The sequence below is a fragment of the Protopterus annectens genome, chromosome 10.part0 (genome assembly GCF_019279795.1).
Source record: "Protopterus annectens isolate FY-2018-M chromosome 10.part0, PAN1.0, whole genome shotgun sequence".
In the NCBI taxonomy this organism is placed as follows: Eukaryota; Metazoa; Chordata; order Ceratodontiformes; family Protopteridae; genus Protopterus; species Protopterus annectens.
The window spans coordinates 793,784,638-793,808,067 of NC_056744.1; the positions used below are offsets into that span (position 1 = coordinate 793,784,638).

At 42.5% G+C, this 23,430-nt stretch overlaps 1 protein-coding gene across 4 annotated transcripts in view; it reads left to right on the top strand.

Annotated features, from left to right (window-relative positions):
- AGL (amylo-alpha-1, 6-glucosidase, 4-alpha-glucanotransferase) overlaps positions 1–23,430 on the top strand; it is a 1,248,201-nt gene that overhangs the window by 572,463 nt on the left and 652,308 nt on the right. For 2 of the 4 annotated variants that reach the window (XM_044085615.1, XM_044085617.1), the window contains exon 13: positions 19,863–19,986. In XM_044085615.1, coding sequence (XP_043941550.1) covers positions 19,863–19,986 — 124 coding nt within the window. Of the gene's footprint in view, positions 1–19,862; positions 19,987–20,344; positions 20,469–23,430 lie in introns of all 4 variants that reach the window. The other 2 variants (XM_044085614.1, XM_044085616.1) reach the window with 1 other exon arrangement.

A 23,430-nucleotide genomic window follows, 5' to 3' on the forward strand; every position in this document is an offset into this window, starting at 1 on the left:
AACAAATTGCTAGGTTTGTCCAGGTGACGGTGAAGTGCATTAAGTGTGGCAGAATGCTACTGATGTAGCATCCAGGCAGCTGCTATGGGGTCATTCATTAGGCAACATATGAACCAGATTTTACCAAAAGTTGTTGAAAGGGGAGCTGCTCAAAACAGCATGGAGAAGGATTTCTCGTTTGAAAACGTCCCAAAAGTTTGAAGAAAATGTTAAATGGTAAAACAATAAAGCACTTTCATTCTTTCTTTCTGAAATAGAACAGAAACTGTCCATCCAAAGTCCACTCTTTCTACAGGAGTCAGACTAAGGACCAACAGGAAAAGAGAAAAAAGCATTTGTAAACAAAGATGGCTAGGAATGAAGGACAATTCAGCTAAGTATGCATGCAACAACCTGGGAAATAAGTTTGACCAATAATGAACTAGCCAACTATTTCCTTCCAAACTCATTTAGTTTCACCTTCTGGGTTGGCTAAGCCATTTCTAAGATTGCTGGGCAAGCATTTTGTCAGACAGCATTATTTCACATGACATATCTGTCCCACCCTTTGTAGGATGTTGGCTACCCTTCCAGAAGGCCAAATGGAACTGTGCTAACTCAAGCAGCCATTGTAGAGGTCCCCATAGTAGAAGGGTTGGGATTCTATTTATGGCTGTTTTTGGAACTCAAAGGACAGGCCTTGTATACCTATTTTAGATTTTGTAAGACTCCAACTATTTTTGAAAGTTTTGAAATTCAAAATGCAGTGCACTCCCTCCTTCCCTTTTTGTTGCTTATGGCATTCCTAGTGTTGGAACTGAAGGACACTTGTCTTCATGTGCCAATTTGCAGAGTTCATCTAAAGTACCTCAGCTTAAAGGGGGAGGACAACTGTTTCCAGTTTGAAGCCTTGGTCCTTAGGTTTATAGGTTTATAGGTTCATAGGTAGGTACTAGGCTATTGGCCCTAGGGCCTATACAAGCCTAGCCAAAAATGTACCCTGGCTTTCGCCACCCAAGAAAATTATTTTCCTGTGCCCCTGTCAAGCAGAACCACAGAAGTGATCCCTGGGGTGAATTTCCTATTACCCATCCAATCATCAAGATTTTTCTTGAGTGCTAATGAGGAGCTCTGTTTGACATAGATAGGTAGTCTGTTCCAGAGTATGGGAAGTCTCTGGAACAGGAATCTATCCCTCCAGCATGTTCTGTTTATTGTGGTGACGAGGTTTAGGTCCCTAGAGCGTGTAGCTCGGAGAGATTGGGATTTCTTTAAGTGGAGCATGTCCAACAGCTCTGGGTTTGACATAGCTTTGTATGTTAGGCAGAGATCGCCTCTGAGTAGGCGATATGTGACTGAGTAAAGCTGGAGTTTTTTGAGACGGTCTGCGTAAGGCATCTGTTTGAGGCCAGTAATCCTCTTTGTGAGGTATTTTTACGGCCTTTCCAGTTGTTGTAGATGTCTTGTGAGGTACATACCAAAAGGGGCGTTGTACTCTATAATGGGTCTAATGAGTGATGAGTAGAGGGGAACAATGACCTCTTTTTTTCTGGATGAGAAACCTTTTGTGATGAGGTGTGCCATGTAGAAGGATTTCCTGACCACTTTGGCAATGTGATTATCAAAGGAGAGACTACTGTCCACCTGTGTCCCAAGGTCTCATCACACTTTCGGTGTTAAGTAGACTACCGCCTATGTGGTAGTTCATGGGTACAGAATTTTTATCAAAGGGGATGACAATGCACTTTTTGGCATTGAGCTTGAGACCATGTCTTTGACACCAGGCATCTGTCTCAGTGAGGCCCTTTTGTAGGATGTCCACATCGTTAGGAGTTTCAATTATGGCTCCTAGTTTGCAGTCATCTGCAAATTTAGTTAGCCAAAGACCTTCTGTGTTAGCCTGTACTTCAGAGAAGTAGATACCAAACAGGAGAGGACCCAGGACTGAACCCTGTGGTACTCCACTTGTCACTGGTCTGAAGTCTGATTTGGAGTCTGCTACTTTCACAGTGTGGGTTCTTTCAGTAAGCCAGTTGGCAACCCATCTTGTGACATAGGGATTTATACCTAGTTTAGTGAGTTTATCTATAATTCCAGAGTGGGGGATGGTGTTGAACGCCTTGGCGAGATCTAGATAGGCTGTGTGAACCACCTTACCCTCATCCATGGCCTTGGTGACTACTTCAAAGAAGTCTGTCAGGTTTAGGAGACATGATCTGCCTTTTACAAACCCATACTGTGTGGACTCCAGGATTTGGAGATCTCCAATGTCTTTGTTTACGAGTTCCATGATGATGCGTTCCATGGCCTTGCAGATGAGGCTCGTCAGGCTAATGGGGCGGTAGTTCCTGGGGTCTGTTGTGGCCCCCCCCTCCCTTTGTGGAGTGGGATAACTGTCGCGGTGCACCATTCAGTGGGCACAAAGCTTGAGGTGAGGCTATGATTGAACATGGTACTTAGGTGGGGTGCCAGTTCATTCTGTAGTTCATGTAGAAGGCAGCCTGGGATGTTGTCAGGTCCCATGGATGCTGTGTTCTTGGCTTTGGAGAGTGAAGTTTTTACCTGTGGAGCCGTGATTACAGGAACTTTGCATTCTTCCCGTATAAAGATGGGCCCTTTAGGGGGTGAGTGGGGGGTAAAGTTAGCACTGAACCTATCTGCCAGGATGTTGGCAATATCAGTTGGTTCTGTATATTTAGTGTCATTGTGCTATAGCTCAGAGCAGATCTGAGTGTTGCCATTGAGATTTTTAACATAGCTATAGAATGCTTTGTGGTTGTCTTTAGAATTAGTGGCAATTTTGTTATCATAACTAGCTTTGGAGGATTTTATGAGGGATCTCAGCTTCTTACTGAGGCTGACCAGGGAGTTCCTCCAATCGTGGGATTTTACTCTTTTTTGCAACAGTTTCTTTCTTCTGTTGTAGAGTTTGTTTATGGCAGAAGACCACCAGATTGGCTTCCTTTTTTTGGAGGATAGCATCTTGGTTCTGTTAGGGATAGCACGATCCATGCACTTCTGTAAGTGCTTATAAAGTGCATCTGTGTAGGATTCAGCAGTCGTACCTCTATTGTCCATCTGCATGGGTGTCATGAAGTTTGCCACTTCTGTCTTAAGAAGCGTGAAGTTGGCTTTGGAGAAATTTTTTATGGTTGTTTTCCTAATGGGGGGTGGGAGCGGGATGTGGATGTCTAGGGTGATTAGCTTGTGGTCGGATCTGACCTTTGTGCTCTCTTTGGTGCCCCAAGTATTCCGAGTATCTTTTTTCCTGCTGTGATCTATTGGAGGACAAAAGGATGCATACATTTTCATATGTGGACGATTTGCTTCAAGCCCTAAAAACATGAAAGTGTCAAGTGAAGCTAAAGATTGTAAGAGTTTGCTTCTGGAGACTGTGGTTGTCTGTCGTTCATAGGTTGGTACTAGGCTATCAGCCCTAGGGCCTGTACAAGCCTAGCCATAACAATTCCCTGGCTATTTCTTCCCACATTATTTACTTTCCTGGACCCCTGTCTAGCAGGGCGACTGACGTGATCCCTGGGGTGAATTTCCTTTCTCCCATCCGATCGTCAAGGTTCCTCTTGAAGAGGTCCAAAGAGGCACTCTGCTTGACATGTATGGGCAATCTATTCCAGAGTCTGGGGAGTCTCTGGGTCAGGAACCTATCCCTCCAGCATGATGTTCATCGTGCATACAGCTGCAGTCATAACAGATGGGTTCTCCTGCAGTCAGGCGGGTCCTCGGTCGGCCGAATTCCAAAGTCTAGGTCCGGTGTCGGTTGTCGTCGCTTCTTCCCTGACGTCAGTGAGACAGGGGTATAAAAGAACCAGCCAACTCCATTTTCTTCAGTCTTTCTTGCCGCGCGGTGCCCGAAGCAGAAGCACTTCGCAAGTGCTGGTCGGCCAGCTCCTGAGGTTACAAAAATTTGGAAACCGAAGTCTTCTTAAAAGCTAAGTACCCCGTTGGTGAAACTTTTCTTGCCTCAGACTGATGTCAGACAAAGTTAATAATTGTATTTCTTGTGGGAAGCAAATACCGCATAAGGATTTCCATTCCCTCTGCATACCTTTTTTAGGCCCAGACCACGACATCTCGGTCTGTCGTTTTTGTGCTACATTCAACAAACGCACTATTAAGCGTCGGGCGGAGTTCGCCCTGCATTATTTTGGGAAAGCATTTAACTATACTATGTCGTCAGATACTCCGACTCCGGTTTTGTCTAAAAAATGCAAAGACAAGGACCGACACCACGCCAAAGCCGACTACACGTGGTCCGGTTCTCAGCGAGGCACCTACACAGCCCCTGACTACCGACGACACTTCTTTGACGGTGTCTCCTGTGCCTGAGGTCGCAGGCTCCTCGGCCTACACCCCGACTACAGATACCGAAGCCACTCTTGGCGTTGAATCTCAGAATGTGGACAGGTCCACCTCCACTCATGGTGTCTTCAGACCTTCCTCTTCTTTCTCCATCAAGGCTTTCACAAAGTCTAAAGCAACCATGCACTCTAAGAGACCAGCTACACAGGGCCCATCTCCAGGCCCCATGCCTAAGAAACAGATGCTTAAAATGGCTGAGGATTTAATTACTCTTATCAGAGATTCTCAGCCCCCACAGGACAAAAGGCCCAGAGTGGAGGAAGATTCCCCCTCCTCTGATCAGGGCTCCATTATTTCAGAGCATTCTGATGATCAGGAACATTCTTACTCCCCTTTTGAAGACTCTGATGCGGAGGAGTCCATCCCTTCTGTCTCCCCCCCAGAGGATTACTCATTTGGGGAAACTTTGCATACCTTAAAGGAACACTTCCACTGGGAAGGCCAAGATCATTCAGATTCCAAGAAAAGGCTCAGGGAATTTCTCTTGCTACCTCAGCACAGGCCTCTGGCTATACCTCCTGTCTTGGACATTCTAGATGATGTTTACTCGGAGGCTTGCCTTAACCCGGACTCTCTACCTCCAGCTCCAGTTAAGCCTGACAGGTACTACAGGGTTCCTGACTCACACCAATTTCTATACAAAAGCCATGCTGCTGACCCAGAAACCATCTCACAGGGCCCCAAGGGAGTTAAGGGCTCCATTGCTAAAAATCCATTACCTTCCGAGAGAGACTCCAGATCCTTAGAAAGGTGGGGAAAAAAGGTATATACCTCGGCTACCTTATCCATGAGGGCCTTAAACTGTTAGTTTCATATGCTAAAATACCAACAGTTTTTGTTATCACAATTGAAAAGTAAAATGTCACAACCTGAACAACCAGACTTGAAGGAGTTGCAGGATTTGATGCATAGTGCAGAACAAGTGGGTAAGCATACCTTACAATGTGGTTTTGATGCTCTAGAGGCCTCATGTAGAGCTGCTGTTACAGGATCAGTCATACGTAGGCATGCCTGGCTCAAGGAACAAGCCTTGCCTGATCAGGTCAAAGCTAAATTACTAGACGCCCCTCTTCAAAAGGATGTACTATTTGGCGCTAATGCTGTGGAGGTGTTAAGGAAAATGGAGGAAAAGGCTAAATCAATGCAAACTGTGAAAGAATTTCTACAGGTACAACCCCCACGTTTTAGTAGAAATTGGCCTTCCAAAAACTGGTCCTTTCCTGCCACGGACAGACCCCAAAGAGTCAGATACAGGCACCAGAGGGGCAGAGGACAATCCCAAGGATCGTTTAGAGGCAGACAATGGCAAGCTCCTACACAAAGAGGTGGTGAGGATAACTCGCAATCTTTCAGAAAGCAAACCCAATGACTTTCCCCTTTGCATGCCAACCAAGTCTCAAATGGCAGCCCCCTTAGGAGGAAAGCTGGCATTATTTTCAAAAAATTGGCATATTGTCACAAAGGACAAATGGATCCTGGACATTATAAACAGAGGCTACAAATTCCATTTTCATACCCTTCCAAAAATGAGAGGCATGCCAAACCTGCCACACAATCAAAGGGCAGAAGCACAAAGGCAAATTACAGATCTCATAAACATGAAAGCTATTCAAGAGGTACCTACGCACGAACAAGGTCAAGGTTTTTATTCCAGGCTATTTCTGGTGCCAAGGAAGGGAAAAGATTGGAGACCTATTTTGGACCTATCCATCCTAAACACATTTCTACTCGTACCAGAATTCAAGATACTCACTCTACAGCAACTTCTTCCCATGCTGGGCAAGGAGTCTTGGCTGGTAACATTGGACCTCAAGGAGGCATACCTGCATGTCCCAATCACACAAAATTGCAGAAGGTACCTCAGGTTTCTTGCAGGTTCAACCCATTATCAATTCTCTGCATTGCCCTTTGGCTTATCTACTGTGCCCAGAGTATTCACAAAATGCCTGGCATCAGTAATTGACTACTGCAGACTTCAAGGGATACAAATTTACCCCTATTTGGACGACTGCCTGATCCAAGTGGACAGCAAGCACATTCTTCTGAAACATCTGGCTTATGTAATAATGTTGTTGAACTCTCTGGGATACACAGTCAGCAAAAAGAAATCAAGGCTAATACCCTCTCGGAAGATAATTTTCCTGGGTGCCAATTTGGACACAAACACCCAGATGGCCTACCTCACGCCAGAGAAACAGGGGCAACTAATTCAGTACTTCAGAACACTAGCAAATTGCACCAGGCTGACTGCAAGGAAAATCCTGCAGGCTCTGGGATTCATGGCATCTTGCATCTTACTAATCCCATGTGCAAAGCTGCATATGAGGAAACTACAATGGTACCTGAAAAACATATGGTCTCAACACAGCCACAGTTTGGAAACAATACCACTAATTCCATGTCTACAAGAGGAATTTCTGTGGTGGGCTTAAGCATGTCAAACAAACACAGGTCTTCCATTCAGCAAGCCTCAAGCAAATCAAGTCATCACTACAGACGCCTCGGACTACGCCTGGGGGGGCGCACATGACAGATCGGTGCATTCAGGGCAAATGGTCCCAAAAAGAAAAGCACGTTCACATCAATCAAAAAGAAATGCTAGCAGTAATAAATGCTATTATAGCTTTCAAAGACCTTCTACAACCAGGTCAACTATTGATAAGAACGGACAACACCACAGTTATGTGGTACATAAACAAACAGGGAGGAACACATTCTTACCCCCTATGCAGACTGGCCATGTCACTTTGGAACATGGCCATGGATTTAAAAATGGAACTACAAGCACAGTACTTGCCAGGCAAGGAAAACACGCTGGCAGACAACCTAAGCAGGAATATGACAGATCCACACGAATGGCAATTGCATCCAAAAGTTTTTACAGAAATAATCCAAGAATGGGGAAGGCCAGACATAGATCTCTTTGCCTCCCACAAAAATCATCAACTGACAAAATTCTGCTCAAGGATCTTCCATCCAAAGGCCTGGAGAGTGGACGCTCTCTCTTTCAGTTGGACATCAATAACAGTTTATGCCTTCTCACCTCTTCCTCTGCTGCCCAAAGTTCTATTGAAAACCAGAGCAGACAGACCAAAGATGATTCTCATTGCTCCGGATTGGCCAAGGCAACACTGGTACCCACTCCTGAGGAGCCTGACGCATTCGCCACCATGGACCCTGCCTCTAATGCCTCTTCTTCTGACTCAGCAAAGCTTCAAAACTCTTCACAGCCAGCTAAAAACACTCAATCTAGCCGCATGGAAGATTCCTTAGCATCACAACAGGCCCTACTCTCCAAGGAGGTGCAGGATGTCATTTTGGAGGCCAAAAGGCCATCAACTAGAAAAGCTTACTCCGCAAAATGGAAACGTTTTTGTGTCTGGAATGAGAAAAAGGGCCAGGATCCTGGAAAACTGAATTTACCTCAAATACTACAATATTTGGCTGAACTGCTAAGCAGTGGACTTTCTTTCTCCTCCATCAAAATCCATGCCTCAGCCATTTCTGCAGAATACAACACTGATCCACCTTTATTCTCTCACCCTCTCAAGACAGTTCCTCAGAGGGGCTAAGAATTTAAGACCTCCAAGGAAGCAACCAATACCTGCTTGGGATCTTAATTTCATTCTGGAAAAACTGACCTTGCCTCCTTTTGAGACAGCTGCCTCATCAAATTTGCAATATTTGTCCTGGAAAACAGCTTTCCATCTGGCTATCACCTCAGCTCGTAGAGTTTCAGAACTACAGGCTCTCATGGCTGTCCAGCCTTTTATCATCTTCCATCAGGACAGAGTTTCCTTACGAACCAACCCGTCCTTTATGCCTAAAGTGGTATCCAGGGTAGCTTTAAATCAGGCCATACATTTACCTACTTTTTATCCTAATCCTCAAAACAAAGGGGAGAGATTACTACATTCCTTGGACATCCACAGACAACTGCGTTATTATTTGGACAGAACAAAGCCTTTCAGAAAATCAGAACAGCTCTTTGTGGCCTATGCGGTAGGAGCTCAAGGAAAGCCAGTTTCCAAGCAGACAATCTCAAAATGGCTAGCCCACTGCATACGCTTTTGCTATTCCTTTCATGGCAAAACTGTACCTACAGGCATTAGAACTCATTCCACCAGGGCCACAGCCACCTCTGCAGCCTTCCTCAGAGGAGTTCCTACCAAGGATATTTTGGAAGCAGCCACTTGGAGTTCTGTGCATACCTTCTCCAAGCACTACAACCTACCATTATACTCCAAATCTAGAGCAGGCTTTGCCACTGCAGTCTTGCAGGGCATTTTGGCTCCTCCTAGTTCCACCTAGTGCCTACCACCCCTTTCTTAGCTTTGGGATTCTACCCATCTGTTATGACTGCAGCTGTATGCACGATGAACATAGTACAGTTTTGTACCTACCATAAATGTAGATGTTCGAGTGCTAATACAGCTGCAGTCCAGGTTTCCCTCCCTCCTTCCCCTCTTGGGACAGGCCTATAGGCTAACACATCCTCATACAACCTGATTGGGGTATTCATTTATGATGTATTTGCTTGCAGCTACTGTATTTTGATTATATTGCACTGCATTATTACACAAATTTATGTATTGCCTTCCTTCTGGGGGCACCTGACATCTGGGGCAAGAAAAACTGAAGAAAATGGCGTTGGCTGGTTCCTTTATACCCCTGTCGCACTGACGTCAGGGAAGAAGCGACGACAACCGACGCCAGACCTAGACTTTGAAATTCGGCCGACCGAGGACCCGCCTGACGGCAGGAGAACCCATCTGTTATGACTGCAGCTGTATTAGCACTCGAACATCTACATTTATGGTAGGTACAAAACTGTACTTTTTGTTTATTGTGATGACAAGGTTTAGATCCCTGGAGCGTGTAGCTCTGAGGGATTGGGATTTCTTTAAATGTAGCATGTCCAACAGCTCTGGGTTTGACATGGCCTTGTATGTTAAGCAGAGATCGCCTCTGAGTAGACGATATGCGACAGAGTATAGCTGGAGTTTTTTAAGGCGGTCAGCGTAGGGTATCTGCTTTAGGCCTTACCCCAAACACATCCCGGGATTTTCTTGGAACAACTGTTATGTTGGAGAGGGACTCTCAGTCTTGGGGTGTATGACTTCAATTTACTTGGTGGTTCCCTTACTAAAGCTACACAGAAGGACTTCTGTAATCAGAATATGCAGTCCCAGTCCCAGGATGAGAGCCTGCTGGTGTCTATTTATCCAAGAGGAATTCACATGGTGGGGACAACAAGTGGACAGAAAAGAGGGCCTGCCCATTGTTCCACTTGAACTAAACCAGTCACTACTGACTGCTTCAGACTTCTTTTGGGGTGCCATGCAGATGCCTTGTGGGTTCAGGACAAGTGGTTTCCTTCACAGGAGAGATTCCACATCAGCCTGAAGGAAATGTTGGCATTTGCCTAGCTAATTAGACTTTAAGCAGAATGTGAATGTTTGGTATAGAGATGTGCTCATGCTCACCACAGACACTATGATAAGTTATATTAACAAAATAAAAAAAACGTGGAGGAGCTCATTCCTTCACCCTGTGTAGAACTAGAGGTAGAACTAGAGCTGCAAATTTGGGGACATGCTGTTTTAGTTGGTATGGAGCGTTTTTGCAAACACCCCTGAGACAAGAGCCCTTTTATGAAGCTATGAGTAGAAACTGAACAGAGATATCCAGTTCACTGATACAGACAGGGGCTTGGATGTAGATCTGCTATTCTTCCTAGCAAGTTACCTGCTTTGCACCTTCCGCAGTGGAGCTGAGGGAAGCCTAGAAGATGAGTACATACTTCTTCCACTGGTGCAGCCTGTTTCCCTTCTCCCCAATATCAATGGTTCTGCAAAACATATGCAGAGTGGAGGTCTAGGATGGTCCTAATAATGCCTTGTTGATTTCAACAACCTTGGACTTTCATAATAGTGGTCACTTTTACAGTCTTGACTTTTAGGATTCCTGCCTGCAGAGAGTCCAGCTGAGTGGATCATGCTTCACAGCTCTACCTTTCTTTCTGGGCCTTGGCTAACTCACTCCCACAGCTGCACTAGAACATTGGTGGTGTAAAAGGTGATCCATGCAATGTCATCCACAAAGTTTTCTTACAGTGCAGTTTCTTAGCTGCCTGTTACCAGTGTTGTCAGCCCGACGGCCATCTTTCTGCCAGAAGTCAGATTAAGTACCCATTAGGGGAAATTAAATGTCAGTGTTCTACAAAATAGATAATAATGTCTGGTATTGAATCAGAATGTGAGAATTTTGCTGAAGTTAAACTGTACAGTGTCTGGAAAGGAAATCCCTAACAAGGCTTCTCTCTTTGTTCTGCTTTGGCCCAGAGCATAAGATGTACTCTTTTCTGCATTGCACCAGCTTCACCATGAGAACAATCTGTAGGAGAAGGCTTATTATTCCAGGAGGTCACAGCAAATAAAGGGTGTGCAGTGCATACCTGTTTCAAAGTTACTGTGGCATCAGTCAAGGCCTCAGGGAAATTTCTGAGAAAAAAGAAGCACTTGGACAATAAATATGAGGAAAGACCTTGGGAGGCAGAGAATGTCTTGCTGCATGACTCTTTCATCCTTAGGTTTGGCAGTTTCAGATGTGGTGGTGCATGTGATGCACTTTCTTCCTTCAGAAAGCAGTTCGACAACTGGATGGGTATCCACAAATACACCCCTGGTATGTTCGCTTGTTCCTCCTTGAAAAAGGAGGTAAGGTCTTCAGTTGGTTACTTGCAAGGCATAAGTCGCCACTGGGCCCAGTTGCCTTTTATATTCTGAGATTGATTTTGTGTTCACTAATGTATCTGTGGGGCTACCCCCCCCCCCCAATTCTCAGGAAAGCTGACCATTTTTACAGAGTTAAGGATTGACATAAATTTTTGTAAAAGAATCTTCTAGCCAGTCCAGCTGTGATGTCCCTAGATTCCAGCAAAGGATCCGCTGTGGATCCTTCCATAAAATCCTATTTCCAAAGGCAGATAGAGCAGGACACTCAACAGATTTGGGGAAAATGTATATGCTTCTGTTGCTTTGTGCTTCACAGCCTTGAATTGCGAAACTCATTTACTCAACTTTCAGCAACCCCTACTAGTAAAGATGAGGTCTAAGGCAGATGGGGTGTCAGATAAAGATCTGAAACAGGCGATGCTCATGATATGTCCTCTCTGCTCGCGTGGTCAAGCACTCTTAAGAAATGTCTGTGGTACTGAAGATGCATCATGTAGGACAGCAGCCAGAGGATCTATAGTTGAGAGACATGGGTGGTTGAGGACGTAACTCCTTTCAGACCATGTAAAGGAACTTCTTGATGTATTTTTGAAGAAGGATCTCCTCTGTGGACCCCGTGCTGAGGGAGTATTCAAGAGACTGAAGAAGATTGGCAAAACCATGCAGTCTGTTTTAGCAGTTTTTGTCAACTCTAAGGTTCAGAATTCAGCAGTAGCTTACCCAGCAAAATCCTGGACCTTATATCCTAAACAAGACAAGAACAGGTCAGAGAAGAATGGCAGGGAAAACCTAGAGGCAGTCAGGATTGTGTTTCACAGAGGAAACAACCACGACTTAGCTGGGATGCCCCCTCCCACCAATCCAAGCCTGTTCAAATCCATGCCTGCCACTTTTCCTGTTGTCCATTTCCCCCTCAGAAAGAGTTGCAGGGTTCTTAATCTTCTTTGAAAAAAATAATTGGGAAAGCATTACACAGGATTGGTGGGTCCTCAGCATCTGCCACCAGTGTTGCACAGTGCATCCTGAGATTTTGTGAAAATGCAGAGGAATTCTCATGGTTCCAAAAGACCAGTCAGGTCTTATACCAGCTATCCTAAGAGATGTGCTGCAGTAAGAAGACAGTGGGTTCTGTTCCAGACTTAGTGTTAAGAAAGAAAGGCACATGGAGACCCATACTGGATGTATTTTATTTAAACAAGTTTGTTGTTGTTGCAAAGTTCAGAATGCTAACTCTCCAAAGTCTTCTACCACTGGTATTACCTTAGGTTCTCAGTCACCCTGCCTGGATCTAAAAATTGCTTACCTATGTTTCCACATAGACAAAGATGATGGACAGTTCCTCACACTTGCAGTGTGTGTGGGGAAGACCTTTCTAGTTCACTTTCTTGGTCTTTAGCTTGTGTACTGCACCCAAAGTCTTTACCAAATACCTAGCTACAGTAATTTAATTTTATTTTGCAGGACAGTGGGCATTAACATGTAACTTTGGATAACTGTCTCATCCAAGTAAAATCCATGGATAGAATATGCAAGGCTGCTTCAAGGACCTGGGTCTCATATTCAGCCTGAAGAAATCAAACCTGAACCCCTTCAAAGAACCTGTTCTTTCTGTGGAAGACAACTTCCACAGAGCTTTTGCTTGGAGGACAGGATCTGTTGTCTGACCATTTACTGTAATAAGTTTGTTCAGTAATTGTTGTACCCACAGGATTTTCTCAGAGTTTTAGGCTTCATTGTCTGTTGTATTTTGATGTTGCAGTTAGTGCATCTATACATGCCGAAACTTCAGTGGTACCTTGGAAAGAGTTGGTGTTGGTCCACTCAACCTCTAGAGACAACATTCATTTCTACTTTACTTTAGGAAGATCGTCTCATGGTAATAGCACAACTCCAGTTCAGTCTGAGATTACCTTCCAGAGCACCATGGCCCACTATGACCCTCACTATACACTTATCAGACCTAGCTTGTGGAAGGGGGCACATATAGGAATACTCTTACGTTCAAGGGGCTTAAACAGACGAGGAGAGACTTGTGCATACCTACCTTGCAGGCTCTGGAAGCCTGGGTATGGCCCAAGGAATAAGCATAACACTGATAGCTAATTGTATCTCTTAAGTAGAAAAAATTATAGTTCTAAGTAGATAAGTACTGAGCCAGTTTTTTTTTTTATTTTTTTCTTTGAATTTCCTAACTGCCCAACTGCTCAAGGAAGCATGTGTGTATTTAATAGTGAAGTGAATCACAACGGTTTAAAAACCACAAGCCTGTTACAGTTTTTGCAATACAGCTTTTTCAAGTGGAAACCAGTTACTAGTAAAATTATCCTTTATATATTTCATTGTCACATGTCTTAATCACATGATTAAAATTCATTTATACAAAGTCAAAGCTGTTCACATAATTAAAACCTTCTTTCATCTCCACAAACTCATTTGTTTCAGTACAGTTTTACACTTAATGCCTCCATTCAACCAGGTTCTTTATCTACTTTGAGTATACTAATCCATTTATATTCGTTGTCCTCAGTTATATCTGTTCTATCCCCTCCCCTGTTACTAGGCCTGATTTCTTGCAGTGCTGCAAACTCAAACGTGATCATCTCCTTTTTCACATATATGCTTATTTAGTGCATTAGTTTCTGTGCATCTAATTATTTCTGAAACATGACTGTAAACTCTGTCCCTTAACAGTCTGTTAGTTTTACCTGTATAGAATCCCATACACTTACAAGGGGCAATATAGACCATATTTTTTGAGTCACAGTCTGTGCACTTTTAGTGTAAATCGTTTCCCCAGTGAAACGATGTATAAATTCTTGCTTCTTATAAATATGTTTACACTTCTGACTTCTGAAACAAGGAAATGTGCCCTTCCTGCTGAGCTTGACATATTTTTTTTTTCCTTTTGCTCTTTGTCACATAATTTTAAATTTTGAAACTTCCGACATTCCTTCACAGGAAAATGTGTTGGCAGACAGGCTAAGTAGCTCTCGGGTTAGACCCTCATGAATTGATGTTGAACAGGAATGTCTTAATAGATCTGACCAGGATGTGGGAGGTATAAGAAATGTACCTATTTGCTTCACCTCAGGACAGTCAACTAATACAGTTTTGTGGCAGGCAAGCAGACTCATTAGCCTGGAAAATGCTTTTCCCTGAATTGGACAAGTACATTTCTCTATGCTTTCTCTCATACTCTTCTCCTCCAGGGTAATCCTAATCAATTAGAAAAGACCAAGAGTCGTACTAGTGGTTCCATTTTACTAAGGCAGCACTAGTTCTTTCTCTTATACACTTTGGAAAAGGAAAAATAGAAAGTGCTAACTTACTGGATGGACCTTCTCGTGCAAAACAAAGGGTCCCTTCAATGCTTTAACATGGACACTCTAAGACTGGATACTTTCTTTTTAATCCCATCTATGCACATGTGTCCTGAGGACCTGCTAAACAGTATAGGGGAAGCTTGGAACTAAAGCACAAGGGCGTCCTGTTTAGTTAGATGGAAAAGATTCTCCCCCTGGTGCTTACCCAAACAAGACACAGGTGGCAATGGTTGTGGAACACTTGTTAGACCTTTTCAAATGGGACTGTCTTGCCCTTTTGTTGAAATTCATACTTCCATTTCAGCCTGCTTGCTTATGGACCCACAGGTGTACTTCAAGCCTTCAGTAAAGCAACTCTCAGGGGGGCCCTACATATCAGATTGCCAAGAAAAGAGATTGTTCCATCATGGAATTTTATTTATGTTTTAATGGAAACTTCCACTTGTACCTTTTGGACCAGAAGTGTCTGCACCCCTGCAGTTTTTCTTTGAAGATGCTATTTTTGGTGGCCTTCTCCTGCTAGAAGGATCACAGAACTTTGGGCTTTAATGTGCAAAGAGTAATCCCTCCATATTAGACCTTTTGCAGCAGAAGTCCCAAGAGTCATCACTACTGCAAGAGTGAACATATTTGAACATCTGCAAGTATGTTAATCTCCTAACACAAGTGCACTTTGTCCAAAGTCAAACCCGTACCTGTTCTCATTTTAGATGCTTGACAGTGTCCTTCAAGCCAAGACCTTATTATTGTCTCCCTGCAAGAAAAGGTCATACTGCTTAGTAATGTCTTCACACCAGCTGCCAGACAGGGATTTGTGACTGCAAAAATTTATACTGGAGGTTGTCTGTGACTCATGTTGGCCTCCATTCTCATGGTACATATGGCCAGGCTGCACACAAGCAAACTTCATTGGTGCCTGATTAATCTCTAATGCCAAAGATTTGATGCTTTGGAAAGAGTGATTCTACTCCCCCGAGACATATGTATACCCACACCCACAGAGAGACCAAATGCTGAGTTAACTGAGGTGATAGCTAGCCCCAAGGAGGGAGAAGATTTCTTCTTGTGCACATGTAGGATCCCTGAGAGTCCAAGACACCCGTAATACCAGGATCAAGGTCAGGCCAAATTAGTGTTAACACGTTAGCTGTTTATTCCTTTTGTGTGTTGATACTCTTGATTACTTGGTATAGTCCAAGAAAATACCATGGTAAATACCACTGGTGCCTCAACAGATTCCTAATACCTTTGCAGACTAACTTTGAAAACTTGGGATCTGGCATCAAAGAAGTATCTTAATCTCCAAGCTATTGCATTCTGTTGGCAGAGAATGTCCTGGCAGAGCTGTATCTACTTCCCAAGAGTGGATGGGAAATCCAGAAACTTTTCATGAACTTCCCATTCTTGAGTCATCAAACACTGTGGTTTGTGCTCCAGATACCTTTGTGAGTGAGCCTCAGCACTAGCTACATCTATATGACGTGAAACATGTCTTTATGCCATGTCTCTCTGTCTTGATTTCCTAAATGCTGTGAAAGGCAGTAAATGACAGGTCCATCCAGATTCCTATTGTACCCTTGTGACCAAGACAGCATTGGTACACCCTGCTGTAGAAACTGAGCAGAAGTGGTTCACAGCTTTACTGTCTTGTGCAGCCTTCTGTCTCTGCAACTATGGACATTGGTACAGCCAACCTAAAAAAAAAACAAATCTTGCATCCTAAAAGATGCAGCCTTAATTCCACATTGGGACTCCTTCCCACCAAATTTCTTAAGGAGTATTGAGGATGCAAGAAAACAGCTCTTGCAAATTGTCAGCAAAGTGAGCCTGATTTTCATTTGGTGCAGATTACTTTCCCCCTAAGACAGCATGTGTTCAACACTTCTCCCTTTTCAGTCTGTTATACTTAGAATTCTCACATTCATTTAGTAAGTGTTCTGCAACAGTGATCCTTGTGCTGAACATAGTACAGCTTTGAGCAAGTACCAGCATAACTGTAGATGTCAGAATACAAGTAGTATTGCTACAAGATGGCTTTTGCTGTTCATCCCCTGGCACTTAGGCCTACCAAAACTAGTATGTACATGTATATGTGGCCTTAGGCCAAGGTGCTTGTTTATATGTGTGTGAGGGTAGTAGGGTACTTAGCCTTAGAATGGTATTGAACTTTTTTCCACTTTTTTATTAGCTGAAACTTGTTTTCCAGGAAAGTGCAACTGGGCAAGAACCCATTTTCAGTGGAGACCCAGGAATAAAAGCTCCACAGAATATAAATAACAGCAGTAGATTAATATCATTCACAATAAAATATAAAATAGTAAGAGAAAAATATAAACATCACACAAATCTATAGAAAATATACAATGTAAATTCATTTGAGATAAGTATGAAATAATAAGAACAAAGTATACAAGATAAATGAAACGAGAGTATGAAAAGAAAAAAATATATAATGTTGGTGGCAGAAAGTAAAGGTTTCCTTCAGCAGATTAATCATATTAAACAGTAGGGTTGTGAAGTATTTGAGTTGTAAGCCAATACAGGCCAATAGAGAAATCAGAAGTGTTGGTTTGAGATGGATTAAGTACAGGATTTAGTATTAAGAATATGAGGACGTGAGGAAAAAGAGAAATTTTGGTATTAGCCTGGTGTGCTTGCCAAACATTAGGCATGCACCCTTACTCATTTTCCTTTTAGATTTTTTAGTATCTATTGCACATTGGATAGATTGGGTCAGTATAATTTTAAATTCTGAGACTCCTATACGTGAGTTGCAGAATATTGAGACTGAATGTGTAGAAGTGGGGACTTGTAAGTCTGAGATAACAATGTTGCAGAGAATTTTATCCAAAGTATGGCAAACTAGGAGTTGGTGTATGTATGTAGCAAAGGTGTGTGAAATGCAAAAAAATAACTTTAAAGGGCAACGATTGCTAACTTTTTTTCCCCCCTCATAATTCCGGGGCTCTCAACAATTTCAGAATTCCATTAAGGATCCTTTGGGGGCACAAAGTTTAATATAATGTAGTAGTTGTTGACAGCCTTTCCTTACTGTAGTATTGGTATCAAAATTTAACAGAAAATGATGTTTACAGCATAGCTTGGCTTCCTGCTTATGGCTTTGGTATCCTGGGAAACTTCTTTCCCCAGTGACATGACGTCTTTCAAAATGTGGTCAGAATAATGTTTGCCTGCAGTTTAATCCTGTTCATGTGATTAATGTCCTGCAATAGCATTCCTTCTGTTTAGACATCTGTGAATATGGTGAATTGCCTCACATAGCTCTATTTTCAAGGGACGTGGCTTGAACATCATAATATGAATAACCTTTACTAAGGAAGTTTTGTGCATAATTGTTCTTTCCATGGTGCTGCTATTCTGTAATCAGTTCCATCTTTCCTAAAAAGTTTTTGTATGTAATGACAGAACAAAATGTAATTTTGCATTATAGTTATTCCAGTTCCTGTAAGTAAATTTCTATATCACTCATGCTTTAGTGAACCAAGTGATAATGAAGTAATAACATACTTTTTCAATTTCATTCTGAAAGAACATACACTCAGTCTTCCATGCTGAAGTAACTGTGCTCACTGTAGAAGGTTTCCACACATTTCCTCACTGCTACCTGCTCCATTTCTCAACTGTGTGCCCTTCCCCAGACATAGAATAGCACCTTACCCCTCTACCTTCTGACCACTGTTCCCTGCCATTACCTGAGCACTAGTTAATTTCAGTAACTTGTTGAATAGTGCTGTCTCCTGTGTTCACTAGGCTTGCTGTTTGCACTCGCATTAATGCATTGTCTGACCAGCACCAAAGACTCCATATTCCCTGGGCTATCTGAGTTCACAACCGTTTAGCTGCATTTTGAAAGCCTGTGTAATAGAAACACCTAGTTTGCCTGTCTTGGGGCATCTTGGTTTCATAACCCCCATGTTCTTCTCTTTGCACTGGTCAAAGTTTTACATGTTATTAGTTTTAACTGTAAAACGCCAAAAGACCAAGACAAACTGTAGAAAAACAGATAACGAAATAGGCAGCCAACAATACCACAGATCTGGATAAAAAGAAAACTCTTCTTTATTCAATTAAGCGCTTTCGTCAGACTCCACTGACTTCAACAGAATACAAAGTGCAAAACACTGCTTAAATAACCCATCCCACCCTACAAATTAGTTACATCATTTCTCACAGGAAATTAACAATGAATGACACGACAAGGTAAAACATATTTTAAAGGAACCACAACACAAAACCACTCATTGTTAGTTGGTAATCACTCATAAAAAATACAAAGACTTAACTTTCAGTAGAGCCATGATACTGACCCTGTCATTAAGCCCAGGTTTTTTACTTAATGACAGGGGTCAGTATCATGGCTCTACTGAAACTGAAGTCTTTGTATTACCAACTAACAATGAGTGGTTTTGTGTTGTGGTTCCTTTAAAATGTGTTTTACCTTGTCGTGTCATTCATTATTAATTTCCTGTGGGAAATTATGTAACTAATTTGTAGGGTTGGATGGGTTATTTAAGCAGTGTTTTGCACTTTGTATTTGTATTCTGATGAAGTCAGTGGAGTCTCATAAAAGCGCTTAATTGAATAAAGAAGAGTTTTCTTTTTATCCGGATCTGTGGTATTGTTGGCTGCCTACTTCGTTATCTGTTTTTCTACAGTTTTAACTGTAAGCTTTCTCTGATCTTGTTCCTGCAAAACTGGTTGACTACTTTCTATCTTATTCTAATATGTCCAACAATTTTGCTTCCACTTTACCTCCTTTCTTGCAGTCACCTTCCTCAATGGCTTGCATTCAGTTCCTTCAGTCCATCACAACTGCATGCTTCACATCATACTCTTTATCAGTTTCGCCACTGGCATTTTAATATCCACATTGACGCAGCCTGTTTTAACCCCCACCCCTCACCCTTTGCCCTTCTTCCATAGTGGACTCTTAATATTTACAGCCGCTGATTAGGATGAATTCTTTTATGGAACTCTTTCTGCTAGTTTACGGTATTTTCACCCCTCCTTGTTTAGTTGTTCATCCTTGACGCCCTACATGCCATGATGTTTATTTTAATGTCCTTTTTTATCCACCAACACTTTAAACAGCATATAAAAAGGCTAGAAAAAAGCATGGTGGCTCATTCTATTGTTGAATAGCAGAAATTGTACAGATATAACAGGCCTTATGTCATCCCACTTCAAAGTATCTGTTGCCACAAATCTGTAACTTTAGGTTTGTGTTATGCTTGGCCAGTAGGGGTCATGTATTTTAGATGTGAATGCCAAAGTACGCATTTTTTCATTCAATAGGTTTTTTGATGCAGGATAGTATAAATTGTCTTTACTGGCATGCCTTATTCTAGATTCAGTCTTCCCACTACTTTTCTTGATGTATTTTAATTTCAAGCAAGTCACTGAAATTCATTGCAACTTGTAGGAGATGTTGGCAACAGCCAGGTCAGTCAGGCCCAATCTTTATGTGATAGCAGAACTCTTCACGGGCAGTGAATTCCTCGACAATGTCTTTGTCAACCGTCTGGGGATTACCAGTCTCATTAGAGGTACAGAAAAGACTTGTAATTGTAAAGCAATGTAGCTTGCTTTGTAGCATTTTGGCAAACGCAAGAGTGAAACTAATAAAATGTTTTTGCTTTCTCCTTTTGCCCTTTTATTCTTTACAAACTCCAACTTCCTTTTCTTTACTTTTGTTCATCCTTAATATGTTATGTGAACTTTTATACATTGCTTCATCTTTGTCATATGTCATGATTCTGCTTTATGTATAAACATTTCTTCTGTCTCTGCTTGCTTGCATTACATGTCTTTTCATGCCATCTGTGCTTAGCTTTTTACCCTTCCTTTGTGTCCTTCTGCTTTGTCTTAACATATATGTGGCTTACTGGGATTGGCTGCCTATAGTACATGCTGGACTGTGCCAGGACGCTGTGCCCTGACCTGTATCTTGTGGCTGAGCTTTTCACTGGAAGCGAGGAGCTGGACAATATCTTTGTGAATAGACTGGGCATTAGCTCTTTAATCCGAGGTAGGCTTATTTCTATGCATGGCTTATTAAAATTTGTAATTGCTATGGCTATGTTAACAATTTTTATAAGCATGCTGTGTGTATTGTAATCCTGGCTAAGGTAGGACTGCAGACTTGTAGTATGTGATTATACCACTGGTTGCATAATGTCTGTTAGTGTCATTTGTATAATTTTACAGTTGCATGCTTGTTGACCAAAGTGAGAATTGTTAAAAAGTTGTGGTCTATCTTACTCTTTATGTAAATAAATTAAAGTACTAATGCACAAGACATTTTGTTAATTTTGAGAGAAAGGAGAGAAAATAATGAAATGTACAGCTTTGTCATATACCAAGCTTAACGTTTTAAGTTTGGTGGCCATGCATTATTTTGAAAGTGATATACTCTGTGCAGGATCAGAAATCAGAGTTTGCTATTTCAGACTTTTGTACTGTGCATACTTAAGTACTTAACAAGAAAGACAGGTAATGCATTTACACGAGGGAACAGGAAAGGTCCAGGAAAGAATATTTTTTTTAGTGAAGCAGGGACTGTGAGAAGAGGTAACTATAAAATAACAATCATTCTTAAACATAGTTTTAGGAATTTACAAAAGTAAGTGTTTTTCATGAGCCAGAAAATTAAAAGTGTGTGGAAAATGTTGACAGTATCCCACCTACAGAAAAATGTATCCCAACATCTTTCATAAAATTAATGGTATAGAAAGCAGCATTGCATGTTGAGATTAGATAACAGATAGCTCAGACTCTCTTAACATTCCAGGATAATGGAGATGTATCCAAGGACCATAACCCAATGTGATTTTCCTTTTCAGAAGTATACTTTAAAAAGTTTGCGTCCTAAACCAAGCTGACCCATCACACTTTTCTTCTCTCTTTCGAGTGAATTACTATTCTGGGATTACTTTAAGGCTTTAACAGTTAGGATGCAGAGATCGGGAGCTTTGGGGAAAGACTGGTGCAGTGTTAATTTTGTCCTCTGATCCTGACATCTTGAGGAGCTACGCTGGGCTGCTCTGACCTTGACCAATAGGCAAGTCATCTAAAGGGAGCTCCAAGGCTACACTGCCCCATCCAGGGAAATTTGGGATTTTGCCTGTCACCTCTATGAGCAGACCGAGCTTCTTGTACCCAGCATGTTGGCATTGCATGTGGTTGACCAGTCTGTATCAGTCTGCTGGTATTAATCTATTAACTTGAGTTTGGTAAAATAAAATAATACCAGTACTGAGAGAGAGAATTGTTCTCTACCTATGACCATGTGGGGCAGATGACTAGAGGCTCCACAGATTCACAGCTTGAAGATTGTCAGACAAATTTCACATTTTTTTTTACCTGTGTGGTCAAGGCAGCAGACTTTGTATGGGCTTGAATACTTATCTTTAAGGTATTATAGTTCAACCACAGTTAGTGGTGACATAGGTTCATAGGTTCATACTAGGCTATCTGCCCGAGGGCATTTACAAGCCTAGCCCATCGTTTTGTGGCTTACGCCACCCCTTTAGTATGGGGAACTATACCCATTATTTTGCTGTGCCTCTGTCGAGCAGTGACACTGAGGTAATCCCTGGGGTATATCTGCGATCTCCCATCCATTGGTCAAGATTTCTCTTGAACAAGGCCAGCGAGGTGCTCTGCCTCACATGTACCGGGATTTTGTTCCACAGCATAGGGAGTCTTTGGGTGATGAATCTATCCCTCCAGCACGTCCTATTAATAGCCGTGTCAAGGTTTAAGTCTCCCGCCCTTGTGGCTCTGATGGATCTAGATGTTTTGAGGTGAAGCATATTCATCAAATCTGGGTTTGACATGGCCTTGTATGTTAGGCAAAGGTCACCTCTGAGCAAGCGGTAAGCGACTGAATAGAGCTGGAGTTCTTTCAGTCGGGCAGCATAGGACAGATTTTGAGACCCTTTATCCTTTTGGTGAGGAACTTTTGTGGCCTCTCCAGCTGCTGCAAGTGTCGGGTCAGATACATTCCGAATGGGGCATTGTACTCAATCATTGGTCTGATGAGTGATGAGTAAAGGAGACTATGACCTCCTTGATCTAGATGAGAATCCCTTCATGATAAGGTGGGCAATGTAGAAGGTCTTCCTAACTACTTTAGCTACATGGGTGTCGAATGACAGACTACTATCAACCTGGGTCCCCAGGTCCCTGATAACTTCTTCTGTGCTCAGTGGATTGCCACCTATTTGGTAGCTAGGGTAACCTTGTTTTTCCCGAAGGGTATGACTATGCATTTTTGGCATTTAACTTTAGGCCGTGGCTCTGGCACCAGTTATCCATTTCTGTGAGACCCTTCTGAAGGATATCTGTGTCAGATGTGTTTTCTACTATGGCCCAGTTTGCAGTCATCTGCAAACTTTGTCAGCCATAACCCTCCTGTGTTTGCTTGTACTGGAAAAGTAGATGCCAAACAAGAGTGGGCCCAGGACTGAGCCCTGTGGGACACCACTTGTGACAGGCTTTGAGTCTGACATGGCGCCAGCAACTCTGACCCTGTGGGTTCTGTCACTCAGCCAGTTTGCAACCCATCTTGTGATGTATGGGTTGACATTTAAGCTGATGAGTTTTTCAATGATACCCGAGTGGGGTATTGTATCGAAGGCCTTAGCCAGATCGAGGTAGGCTGTATGGACTGCCTTTCCCTCCTCAATGGCTTTGGTGACTGTTTCAAAAGTCAACCAAGTTTAAAAGGCATGATCTGCCTTTGACAAAGCCAAACTGGGTTGGATCCAAAGTCTGCAAATTCCCTATGTCTTTATTTATGAGGTCCATTATGATCCTTTCCATGGCTTTGCAGATAAGGCTTGTCAAGCTAATGGGCCGGTAATTTCCAGGGTCGGTGGAGGCACCGCCTTTGTGAAGTGGTACCACAGTTGCAGTGCGCCACTCCTGAGTGCGTATCCAGAGGTAAGACTTTGATTAAACAGCTGTCCTAGCTGTGGGTTTAATTC